Genomic DNA, 13,107 nt, shown 5'->3' on the forward strand with positions numbered 1-13,107 from the left:
TACAATACAAAACTGATTTTGACCATCAGATTGTAAATATTTGTTTTTAAGCTTCCAACAGAAGTGCAATAAAACATAATTAATAGGGATGCACCGAATATTCGGCCGCCGTAAATTATCGGCCGAAAATGGTTAAAAAGGCCGTTTCGGCCGAAAGGGTTCTAGCACCGAAAAAATATCACCGAATGTCAGAGAACAGGGTTACGTTGGTAAGCTAACGTGTTGTTGTGATGACGTAATCAAAACGCGGCGACAAGCACGGCGCGCGACCATGCTCGCGGCTGGCTCACAGCCAACATGTCTGCCGCTTGGAGATATTTAAAAATATCAGAGAAAGAGGCGCGGATTGCGATTTGTAAAACGTGTTCATCTGACATTTCTCGAGGGGGTGTAACTGCAAAGACTTTCACCACTTCGGGATTACTCCACCACTTGAAATCAAAACACCCGGACAAATATGCGGAGTATGATCAAATCACAAGCACTGACAGCGAGAGACTGTTCAGCGCTGCCTCTCATGTGCTTGATGAGAAGAGGAACAGACTTATGGCTGATAAAGCAGAGAAGCTAATGTTCATTAAAAAGAACCTCCCACTTTTCCTTAATAAGTAGACAAGGCTGGCTTATCATAAGCTTATCTAGTTCTACATGTCTACTCTATACCCACTTTCCTGAACAATTTTCATTGTGAGTTATAATTCACCATCTCAGGTTATCATTAGGGGGAAATGACAGCAGCACAGTGTTCAATATATTGTACTTTCGGTATCTAAATGATACAATGTTGTTTACATTGCTCATGAGGACAGACCACCTTATTTGCAGATTCTTGAAATTGTAATTTAATTTGTAATTGATTGTGGATTTTGTATCCAGTTTTCACTTTATGTATCTTTATACAATGTTTACTACTTTGCTTATGAGGACAGACAGCCTTATTTACAGATTCTTGAAATTCAATTGTAATTTCATTTGTAAATAGTTACATTCATGTGGATTTATCCAGTTTGCACATTTGTATGAATGCACTTATAGGTGCATTTGTTGTTGTTGAAGGCCTGGCCAGTCTTTATTTACACTATTTTGTTGCAGGCCTACTGGCCTAGATGTTTATGCAGTTTTTAAGCACCTTGGCTTTGTTCTGAATGCACTTTGTTGTAGTTCTCCTACAGAGAAAAATAAAATACACTTGACTTGGAATTAATGTACTGTATGCATTCAAAAGTACTGAATAAATGTTTTATGGACCCATAATAGTGATTATTATTAAGTTAAGTTTTGCCATAATCATGTATTTTTCCATAATCAGGCAGCTGAACAACATTGGTAAAAAATGTATACATTATATATATTTCTATTAATCATTTTCGGCCTTTCGGCATTCGGCCAACTGTTTCCTATTTTCGGTATCGGTTTCGGCCAAGAATTTCCCATTCGGTGCACCCCTAATAATTAAAGCTACATTTGACCTACACTGTGCACATACAATGTCAACAACAACAACAACAGGTAGTTCTGCTCTGGAGATTGTACCTTTGTGGTCAGTGTCTTGACCGGCTTCAGGTTGAAGTTGTAATCCAGATGCAGGTAGTTGAGGTTCTTACGATGGATAAGCAGATTGAGCATGTTGTAACCCTGACGACAGACCTGCAGACCGACCTCCACCCAGTCCAGCTTGGTGGACTGGAAGAACTTGGTGGCCTTGAAGGAGCGGAACAGATACCTGAAATGCAAAAGAAGGAAAATCTTTTTATTTTAAAACAATTGATGAGCAAAAACCCTTTCGCATAAATATGGGTTAAAAAGGAAATCAAAATAAAGTTTCCAATGATGCTCACCTCTTCTTCTGGGCTTTGGGTGGTCTGTGTTTGAGAGCATTGAGCACATAGTACTTGAGAAGTTTCTGGTAGGACACACGCACTTTCACTGGCTGTCCTGCAGGGCAGTGCTCACGATACCTGGAGAAAATGAACAACAACAATTTATCACATGAATGAGATACACAAAATTACATTTCCCACATGGCAAACCCAGCTCTTTGCAATCTGCGAGTCATCCTACATTCCCCTCAACATGTTGTTATTTTGCTCACCAGTTCTTGATCAGGGGGATATCAATGGCACGCCTTGTGCGACCAGATCTGAGGTTGAAGGGTCTCGGTGCCCACAGCAGAGCGATGCCATTGGCTGTGTTGTCTGTGTAGAGTGGGGTCTCCTTGAGGAGGGGCTCCACATACTCAGGAAGCTCAAACTCCTCGTCATCATCAGGCAGAGGCTCCTGACTCTGGTGGGGCAGGACATTTTAAAAAGAAAAGTGAGTTCAAGAATCTTTACTTTTAAATAGAACAGATACTTCTGCAGATACTTTAACCACTTATCAGTTTAAACTCTTAACTTCAAATAATGAGAAATAATGTCTGAACGATGAAGAGGCCAACTGCTACTGCAGCCAGTCAGATATAAAGTCACCATTCATTTTAATATTCCTCCAGTTCTTACGCACGGGCAAGCAGACCAATGCAAGTGCGCCTTTGTAAGAGGATTTTGTTCAAAATCTACTTCTCTAATTTCATTGCGAATAAAAGTGATCTTTTTCACAGCTGCCAAATATGGATGATTAGCCACAATCAAACAAACTTACCTTGACAGAGTGTCTGTGGGAAATAGGGTTGATCAGCGGGTCGAAGTAGAACGCTGGGAGATCTGGATCCTCCGTCTTGATGAACACCACGTTGGGTGTATGATACCTGTAAGGGTAAAGTCATTGGTTTTAACTCAATACTGACACTTCATGTTTTATTTATTTATATTAGGGTTACATCGGCTCTTTGTTTACATCTATAAGAAATAACTCATTCATTCATTAAGTTCTTACCAGGTTAGGTGGACATAGTGCGGCAAGTTGTTGTACAAGTAGGGGAAAGCGATTTTGTACTCTGTCCTGATAGGCTGTCGGATGATGATCTTGTTGATGTCATTGAACTCATTCCAGTCTTCATCCCTGCAGAAGACACAGAAGGATAAACTTAGTCACAAATCATATAAAATGATACATAGAACATATATTGCTTGTTGCTTGCTTGTAAGCGCTTTGAGTACCAGGAAAAGCGCTATATAAATGTAATGTATTATTATATATCATACAAAGTATTTTAAATTAAATAGTCAAATAATTTCAAGAATCTAAAACAACCTTTTTTACATGAACATGCAAGTTGTGCTCATGCAAAGTAAGCGCAACATCTGCTAAATAAAAAACAGTATTGAGTCTAAAGATCTTAATTTATTTAAAAAGGCAAGAGGCCCTTACTGAAGGTTGATGTCTCTGACAAGTGGCTCAAACTTTGGTCCTCCAGGGATGGCCATATTCAAGGCCTTGGAAGTGAAGAAGGCCTTGAGGTCAAACAGATAGAAGTAGTTGAAATCCACCAGGTCTGTGAGCAGCTGATTGGCCAGGCGGTACAGTGTGGACATCATAGGCAGTGTGAACTGCCAGCGACGGTAGGTGGTGCCATTCACAAACCTGAAGAGGAAAACAGTGTCATTTCAATTCTGCTGGCTACACGTAATCTAAATATGAACTTTAAATGTTTGTCTGTAAAGAATGACATGAGGGCTTACTTGTTTGCGTCTTTGAGGGGTTGGTGATCATAGAGCCACTCTGCAACAGGAGAGTCCTCCTCATTGTCCAGCTCCATCTGGATCGCCTCCAGTGGTTCCACATCAAGGATGTTGTCTGCATAATCCAGCGGCGGCTCCTCATCATCAAATGGAGGAAATCGCATCCGCTTGAAGTGACGACGATCACGCTTCTCACGTCGCATCATGATCCACATAGTGCTTTGAGGAGGATACAATACAGAAATGATTAGATATATTTATTATAAACTAAATGTGCACATACATTTAGTTTCATGTCCAACAAAAATGACAAATGAATAGCATCAAGCTTTCACTTACCCCCACTGTGCGATGTAGACCGGCTCTATGACCCAAGGGATTTCATTCACAAAAGAAATAGCTCCGGTAATGTGGTAGAGGACAGGCACGTCTCTGATCTGTTCCCAGGGCATAGGCATGTTTTCCAGCAGCTTCAGCACTGCATGGGGCATGTACTTGAGGGCACTGTTCAAGCAAAACAAACATACATGATAAGCTACGGTAGTGATAAATCTTCCTAACCAATTAACAAAAAAGAACTTGTGCACCAAAAAAATCTGTTTAAGAGTATATGTCCATTACTTTCTAGCAAAAAAAAACCTTCTATTTTTTAATTGACAAAATTGTTTACTAATCTGATCATTTTTTTACCCGAGGTACACCCTCTTGTCATGGCGAAACTTTCTGTTGGTCATGTCTCCATGGTCCCTGATGATCTTGCGGACATGCTCAGGTGGCATGTCTTCCTTCTGGGCATCCACAAAGCCAAACTTTCTCTTTTCTGAGTAGCGCTTTGCCTGCAAGTGCTGCCATTTTCTTGCTGTTGAGTGGGAGGACAATGACAACACAATTAATCACCTCTCACTTGTAACATAAACATTGCAGTTTTGAACAAAAATGGGGACTTTCTGTGCTAATAGAGAGCCAACGTACCTTTCTCCTGAAGCTTTTCCTCAGACATGTAGTCCGGGACAGGTATGGGAGGGGGAACACCCGGTGGCATCCCTCCAGGGACCCCTCTGTAGGGGAAGGTAGCAGCCATGGTGTCTCGCACCTGAAAACAAACAGTTTCATTAATAAACATATTCTGCTCCTGAATGTGTTGTCCATGTTTATTTGTTATAAATTAAAATGTAATTAATTAAAATTATTAAGATAAACAATGTTTTCCCGTTAAGAGAATGTATCACTCATAAAAGCCAAATGAATTCAAATGAGCTCCACCATTAACAGCTGTGATAAAGACTATTGCATCAATAGTTATAATCAAAACATATGATATATATCATTCTTAAATTGAAAATCTGAATTTTGATTACTTGTACTAGTAACAGAGTGTTACTGCTATCTGGTACTTCTACTTTTACATTAATACAAGATGTGAGTACTCCTACCACCTCTGAACAGTATGGAGTGGTCCCTGGTTCTGTAACAATATACGCACATTATATGACCCATGCAATATTTGAGAAATCCTTATAGATTGTATTAAATGTAATCTTGGCGATGTGAGACAAACAGGTACTTTTATTTTGCCACAAATACATATAAAACTATTGCACATAATCTCAAATGCTAACAGTACCATTCAACTAATAAGCTAGCCGTTAGCTCAACATGGCTTCTAGTATGGAAGAAACTGTAACGTTGTGCACAACTTCAAAATAACGACAGACTTGACTCATTACTCGATTCGGTGACTTTTACAAATCTAATTGGCTGTTATTTAAAACACAGCTTACACCAAGTTACAGAACAATTAAGTTGGTCATCAAGGCCATGCGTGTCTGAAGCGGTAAGTTAGCCAACACTAGCACACAAGCTAACGACTGTGTGATAAGTAACACAACGAAAATAACACCCACCTCACTACCTGTGGGATTTCTTAGCGTTGCAGACAGCCGTGTTCCACAGACAATCAACTACCACATCATTTCTCTTTCAAAGTTGTATTGTTCCTTTTTCCAGGTGCTCTGTTGTGTTGACTGTCTTTATAAAACACGACGGCGGCCACACGATGGACGCAGTTCAGTGGGATTCACAGTCAACCGTACGCCGGACATACGTTCTTCTTCGCACTTAGCGGCTAGAGATCTACGTCGAAAACTTACGCAAACGTTGGACAAGCGCAATTTTGCAAGTACCCGGATGATCCCGTTTCCGGCGCACGACTGCCACCTATAGTGTTGGAGTGATACAAACATTGTATACAAACTAGTCTATGATACAAACATAACATTATAACTATACAAATATGAAGATGAACAATGCAGTATCAAATTTAATTATAAGTATTAATGTGTTTCATTTGTTTAAGCCGTTTAAAATTGGAAGAATAGTTTGATCACTTTTATCTTGCCGCGAAAGTAGTTGCTTTATGTTTCTACGTTGCTTTTATTGTAGATATTAAAATATTTGGTTTGCTTTTTGGTAATACCGCGGTGAATTTGGTTGTGTCATGTGCTGGCGGTTCCGCAAATGTCCGTCGAATATCCAACCTAAAACCAAATTCACCGCGGTTTTGGTAGTCCACTTTTATTGTGAAATAATAACAGGAAGAGTGTAGCCTCATTGGAATGGGGGCAGGTCTGAAGCACTTAAAACAGTCAAAGAGACCAGACCACATACAACATAGCGATTGTTTTTCACAAAGACTACACCTACTTCTTTATGTTTGGTACTGCTGTCGGACATAATGTCGGCTTGTGAGGACGTGAGGGAAAACGTGAAGGTATTTTAGTTTGTTTCAGACTTCAGTGCAAAGTTCAATTTGTTCTGACATTACATAACGGCCTGGTCGTTCAGTCGTCTTTCATTGACACCTCAATGAAAATTTTCCTCATGTTCAAAATATTGACCTTCCTTAAATCAATGTATGAATGTGATTATGTTATCTCTGTACACAATACATTTCAAAGTAATGGTAGTGAGGTTTCCCAATCTTTTTTGGCATCCAACATACAAAACTGCCCCTCAGGTTAAAAAGGAATATGTCATGAACTATGCATATGACTCTCAAACTATCAATAAGCTTGGTTTGGTCAAGTTTGCATTTTTTTTGTAGCAGAAATTAGAGATTTTGTTTTTCAGCAATTAATTTATTTTAGTTATTTGTATGTAGCCTATATATATTTAGTGTATTTATTACATTTTTACCCAACTGTTTAGATTTTTCACTCACTCTCAATTGTAATAGTGTTTAGTTGTAGCTGACTCATGGACATATGTATTATTTATTTTCTTAGGAAATAAAAAAATGAATAAAAGTGAGCATTATTATATTTACATTCATCATTATATATGTACCTAGTAACTGTGTAAGTGCCCCCCTGGTACAAGTACCTGATTTGGAAGCATTTCTGTAAAATAATGTATTCAAATGGTAAAGCAGTTGTTAAGTTGTTTACCGCAAGCTGACCATTCTATGTGTGCAGAAGTACTATGGCAGTCGACTGGAGTCCTCTTGTGATTTGCAAACAAGCGCAACCTCCTGCAGTTTGTCCTGTCGCCCGGTGCCAAGGAGTGTCACTGATGCCCTGAGCCTGGTTCACCCCGAGGTGACCAAAAGGTATGATGTGCAATTTTGTATCGTCTGCATTTTCAGAAAAAAACGGAATACCAAACAACACACACACACACGAGTAAAATCTTAAAATATTTTCGGCCCACTAACAGGAACTAACAGTTTTGTAACAGCACTAGATTACACAGTGACGACATGAGGACAAAACACAGACAGGCTACAAATCAAACATACACTGCTCACTCACACATTTCTTATTGAACCTCTCTAAAAACACATTAGAAAGCATGTTGCAGAAAAAAACATCACCCTTTGCCACTGTGATTCACACATTACTAAAATGTAATCCTGATTGGCTTCAATTTAGTTGTTAGGGTTAGGAAGGTTGTTATGTTACATCCAGAAGAGTGAAACTCTTTCTTTCTGGTCATTCATAGTCTTTTGTCATCCTTTACATCACACAAATATCTCTATAGCATCTTCCCATCATTGCACATGGATTTTGTAGTTCTTGCCATCAACAACAATGTTTCTCCAGATTCTTCGGTTGTGGCCTTCCCTTTCCAGCGAAGCTTGAGGGCTGCAGAGTCCTGGACCTCGGCAGCGGCTCCGGCAGAGACTGCTACGCCTTCAGTAAACTGGTCGGGCCGAGTGGACATGTGACAGGCGTCGATATGACGGAGGAGCTGGTGATCACACATGCATCTTCACACGACATTTGACACTTGATGTCTGTGCTTTCCATTGAATTCAATTGCATTTCTTTAGATCGCAGCGTCCCGTCAGTACATTGAGTATCACCAGAAGAAGTTCGGCCATGAGAAGCCCAACATCACTTTTGTCCAGGGGTACATGGAGAAGCTCAATGAAGCTGGCGTACAGAGCGACTCAATGGATGTTGTGCTGTACGTTTAAAGCCCTTCTTGAGGATCTGTCTGTGACTTTATGGTTTATTACAATAAAACAGCTTTGAGTAGTTGCTAAACAAATCTATTTTTTTCTTTCCAATTCATCCAGGTCCAACTGTGTACTCTGTTTGTGTTCTGATAAAAAAGCAGTGCTGCAGCAGGCCTACGATGTCCTAAAGGTTAGTCATGATATTCCAACAACATTGATTTTTAAAAAAAAAAGGGTGCATACTTGTTATGGTTCTGTTGACTCACTTTAACAGGAGGGGGGTGAAATGTACTATAGTGACATGTATGCCAGCAAAGTCGTTCCTGACCACATGAAGGAAGATGCAGTCCTGTGGGGTAAATTAAATGCATAATTATCAAGAATTCAATGTTAAACAGCAGAATACCTGCACACCTGACACACAATGTCCTCTGTCTGTGACCTTTGATTCCTGTCCTAGGTGAGGGAATGGGTGGATCTCTGTTTTGGCAAGATCTAATCTCACTGGCACACAGCGTAGGTTTCAGCACTCCCTGCCTTGTTTCAGCCAGCCAGATTGCAATCTACAACAGTGAGCTCAAAGCAAAAGCAGGTAACAATAAAGCAACATTAACCTTTAATGACATGTGGTGATAATTTCACTCTACAATAGAGCCCGCTCTTCATTTTGCAGGTGACATCAGCTATGCTTCAGGCACTTATCGACTCTTTAAGCTGCCCAAAGGGTCGGTCCTGGCTGAGGCAACAGTGACCTACAGAGGAACTGTGGCAGAGTTCCCAGATCAGCTGGAATATGATTCCTCGCACTGCTTCAAGGTACAATAAAAGTCCCACATAAGAAGGCCAGACAGTAAAATTATACAACATTTAATCGCTTTATCAATGTTTAAAGTGGACCTATCATGCTATATTTGAATAATATAGTGTAGGACAATACCTATATAAGGCATATTTATACATTTGATTTTTCTAAATACCAAACAGATCAGCAGAAAGGAGAGCTGCGTAGGCTCCTCTGGTTTCCATTGCAGCGTGACCGTTTACAGTGTTCGGTTCCGATTCTTTGGTTTGCCAGTCTATATGGTCTAAGTATAACACGACGGTTCAACCTGGTTATGAAAGGCAACCTTTATAAGACGTACCCGTTACGTAAAAATATTGGAATTATTAGAACTACGTACCAAATAATTACAATAGTATCGGTGTAACAAAATAAGTGGAGTCCTTCTCATGCTGTTGTTGGGGGATTTTGTTACGACTGTTTTGTGTTTGGTTTACACCTTGACAATGGATTATTGTAAAGTGTTCTCTCTACATTGTATTCTCTCTCGTCTGCGTATGTGCTCTCGTAGTTAAATACTCCTTTTTTAGTGGGCGTTCGTTTTGCTAATTACATATATGTGTATATTATGTAGAGTATTATTTGGAATTATGACAGCGTAAAGGGGGCAAAGTAACGGAGGTCAGTGCGGGATACGCGTGCGTTCGCGTGTTGTCTTAGTATCAAGGTTCCGTTGGTCGCACCTGGTCTCTTGTGCCTTAAGGAGCGCGTCATAATGTTAGTTCAGCTGCGTCGACCTTATCGAGGGACTACGTCGAATTATTGGGTCAAATCGCGATAGGAGACGAATTGCAAACTAACCACGAATGGTCTCTGCTCTCCACCGATCGACGTCGGTGACAGACTGCAGCCTGGGCGGGGCGGCCACCGCGCGAACGACTCGCTACCGCTGCCTCGTGCAGCATTGTTTCCGTCGTCCGAGTTCACTCACAGTAGGACTCAATGTGTTTGACTACACAATTTATGACATTATGCGGTAAATTATGTACTTCAGTCTCCACTTAAGACGTCTGCGTTATTACAGTAGCCTCTCATTTTACAGGCAGATAAACGTTCCACCCCCGTCTTTCTTGTATGTGTATGGTGTAGTTGGAAATTCACGTATATCGTGGTCTGGACACTCGTTTCACCCGATAAATGTGCAGGTCGCTATGGGGCTGGGTGGAGGTAGATACACTCTCGTACAAACCTAGTGTCGATGTTGTGTGATCACTAAGATGAGCTATTCAGTCTAGCTGTTTTTTTTATTTTGAGCAGAACTATTAATTAATCAAAGTGGAGATAATTTGTACCTCTAAGGACGGATCATTTTGTAAACTTTTGATCAAATCTGAGTGTCTTGTTTCCGTAAATTTCCTGTAGTAGCACCTCAATTGTACTTATATATTTAAACACATAAAGGTCACATCTCGTCTCGAAAGTGACTTTTATAACTCTTCTGTTTTTATACGTACTCTCCTTAGGATTTGTAGATATTCACATACCGCAATATATTGGTTTCGTTATCCGACTTTCCACGATCTGTCAGACGTTACAACAACCACAGTTATGTTCACGGTGCAGAGTAAAAGTTTGTATCATTAAACTAGGCAGGATGATTAGTGGTGGACAAAATTATATAAATATATCGTCGGGTCTCTTAATAAGAGTCTCGACATGTCCTTCTTGAGGACCCTCTGCGAATTTGGACTTCGCTTAGCTTTCCACATAATTTCAGGACTTGTGCCGGACCATTTTATGATGGGTTTCCCCATCATTGTATCATCCAATAGGATGTCAAGATGTATTATGATAAATGTGGTTTAGTGTCTAGTTGTGATTTGGAACTATGAAAGGAACGATTTAAAAAAAGGAGAGTCTCGGCTCTGGACTCGACCGACGTCTACATTCGTCTCCGGCCGCAAGAGGTCACTCTTTGTGCAACGTTCGCTGGCGTTCTCCAGGCGCAAGAGAAGAAACAAGGAAAGGTACTTTGGCACGGTTAACTACTAGGTAAATGCCGGGCGGTACCTACTTTAAGGTTGTCTGAGGCGAGGAATAGTCTGGTTCGTTCTTTTCGATAAAACATGCAACACGTTAAACTTATTAGGACAAACAGCCTTGCTGCGATCCCGTCTCCAACTGACATCTATTACTTTCATAGGCAAGTATAAAGTTCATTTATGTTGAAGACGGGGTTAATAAACACTTGGGAGAATACTGATGTCAATTATTCAGCCCACGTCACTCTTCTTTAATACTATATGGTTCATCATATATAAAAATTATGTACATGGTGTGTGTGGAGATAACGACAATGTTATATAAGTACTCAATGATAAAAATTCTTAGATTTTGTTTTCAGTAACTTTGTGGAGGTCGTTTACCTCTATAACTATTAATTCGGATAAAATCAATTAAACACCGTCATTGGAGACAAATCAACAGTTTGGAGTTATGCACTTAGTTATTAGTGTAAACAATCGTCTCTACAATCCGATAACACATACGTATATTGAAACTTGAGTTTTCTTTCAATTTCGTGGAACACATTGAGAATAAAGTAATTTTTCTATCGACTTGCGCACACCTCCCGTAGTGATTTCGGAGTTCATACATTTGTTTAAACTAACCTACAGACAAGTATGGTTTGTTGCACAAAAGACAGGCCCTATTAGAGACTTTTCCAAAGAATGTTCTGATATTTTTACTACGAATTGGAAACCGCTAAGGTCACTAAGAGTTAAAGTATCGAGTTTCGGTATCGAAAAAATTAACACTATCTTTCTTTTGTGTACATTTAGTAGAAGTAGCGACACCGAAACACTCTCAATATACTATTAAAATATTTGGTGGGTGATTCGTCGTGCTTCCCGGGTGAAATACGTACGCGCACAGTTCAAGTTGTAGAAAAACAACGTGTTCTCGTGCGTCATGTCCCCCGCGCGTTTTATGCAGTAATACGAAATCCGATAAAATTCGAAAACGCATGTAATGAAACTGAAATAAGTTATGCCATTTAGTATCCCTTTCATGTTTTTGTTTATGTTTATTAAGAAATCATGCCTGTGTATTACTAATAGTTATATGAAACTGTCGACCATAGGCAGTTTGTTGATTTGTTAGTACGTGTTGTCTTTCATCTCCTTTGGATTGTGTAGTTACTTATGGAATCGTATGTGCCTAAATTTATCTCCTGCCGGATAACACATTGCGGGGGGAGACCTCCCTTTGATTTATTCCATAAAGACTAGGGTAGAACTAAACGGACAAACCTCGTAACAAAGGTCTCCTAGGGTCAAACAGTCGGGTCGTCCTTACCACTCCCGTCTTGACTCCTTTTGTATTTATTTCAATTACCAGTGAAAACTCGTACGCTGCTTTGTTTGAAGTTCGAAAGAACGCAGCAAAGATGATTTGCTCATAACAAAGGACAATTTCGCCATCGTTGGACACTAGTTAGGACGTATATTGTAGCATACAGTTGCAATGCATGAGGTTGTCGTAAGTCATTTTGTGAAGTTTTAATTTCGTAAGTCGGTCGTCAATAAGGTCTTGTAGTAGTCGGACACCACCACTGCCGACTCGACTGAGCCATAGACTTTGACCTAAAACTTTGGCTTTTCTTTGCTCTACGGACCTCCTCGACGACGGTAGAGTGGTAAATGGAGGGTTGACGGTCGTACGTAGAAAGACGTTTACGTCGTTTTGTTTTGTAACTGGATTAGAAGGTTTGTTGACCTAACAAAGAAACTTTTAACTCTTTCATACTGTGTATATCTGGAATCAATGAAGATAATTACCTTTTTGATTCGCGTTTCTGTTCCACTTGGATTAGTAGACGTTTTTTACGTGGCAAACATGCAGAAATGTGACTTTTAACGGGGGCCACAGGTCCCTCTTGGTGGCCCACAGTCTTTTGTGTCTGGGGAAGTCGAAGAGGAGGTATGGCGTTTTAGAGATCTTTCCCCGACGTTGCCTAGACTTGTCTGACTAGGTCTAAAGCTTGTGAAGATACTGCAGTGTCTTCACCGCGATTTGCCGTAACCCGCGTTGAGCGTGGTAGTCTCCTCTGTTGGTGCCTGTAACGGCAAGCTTTCGCGACCTCTGCGACATCATGCTATACGGTCCGGACTCTACCACGCAAGAGTGTCTTAGTCGGGGTACGTTTCTGCACAATTTAACTCGCTTTTTTCGCCCTCCCTTTC

At 40.3% G+C, this 13,107-nt stretch overlaps 2 protein-coding genes and 1 long non-coding RNA gene across 6 annotated transcripts in view; 1 reads left to right on the forward strand and 2 right to left on the reverse strand.

The window, feature by feature from the left end:
• Window positions 1-5,678, reverse strand: part of prpf8 (pre-mRNA processing factor 8) — a 19,641-nt gene extending 13,963 nt beyond the window's left edge. The window contains exons 1-11 of one of the 2 annotated variants that reach the window (XM_010795951.1): window positions 5,533-5,678; window positions 4,593-4,713; window positions 4,311-4,479; window positions 3,960-4,124; window positions 3,621-3,839; window positions 3,310-3,522; window positions 2,875-3,000; window positions 2,641-2,746; window positions 2,093-2,283; window positions 1,839-1,958; window positions 1,534-1,723 (exon numbers count right to left, since the gene is read on the reverse strand). In XM_010795951.1, the coding sequence (XP_010794253.1) occupies window positions 1,534-1,723; window positions 1,839-1,958; window positions 2,093-2,283; window positions 2,641-2,746; window positions 2,875-3,000; window positions 3,310-3,522; window positions 3,621-3,839; window positions 3,960-4,124; window positions 4,311-4,479; window positions 4,593-4,701 (1,608 nt within the window). In that variant the 5' untranslated portion in view covers window positions 4,702-4,713; window positions 5,533-5,678. Of the gene's footprint in view, window positions 1-1,533; window positions 1,724-1,838; window positions 1,959-2,092; window positions 2,284-2,640; window positions 2,747-2,874; window positions 3,001-3,309; window positions 3,523-3,620; window positions 3,840-3,959; window positions 4,125-4,310; window positions 4,480-4,592; window positions 4,714-5,524 lie in introns of both variants that reach the window. The other variant, XM_010795950.1, reaches the window with a different exon arrangement.
• The window catches only part of LOC104966729 (zinc finger protein Aiolos-like), a 596,491-nt gene that overhangs the window by 578,820 nt on the left and 4,564 nt on the right, over window positions 1-13,107 (forward strand). The window lies entirely within an intron of this gene.
• Window positions 8,821-13,107, reverse strand: part of LOC104966716 (uncharacterized) — a 13,082-nt gene continuing 8,795 nt past the window's right edge. Inside the window, exons 3-4 of the long non-coding RNA XR_800665.1 lie at window positions 12,145-12,149; window positions 8,821-8,895 (exon numbers count right to left, since the gene is read on the reverse strand). This is a non-coding gene — a long non-coding RNA (uncharacterized lncRNA). The remainder of the gene's footprint in view (window positions 8,896-12,144; window positions 12,150-13,107) is intronic.

This window comes from Notothenia coriiceps, unplaced genomic scaffold (genome assembly GCF_000735185.1).
Source record: "Notothenia coriiceps isolate Sejong01 unplaced genomic scaffold, NC01 NC01_scaffold00037250, whole genome shotgun sequence".
Lineage (NCBI taxonomy): Eukaryota > Metazoa > Chordata > Actinopteri > Perciformes > Nototheniidae > Notothenia > Notothenia coriiceps.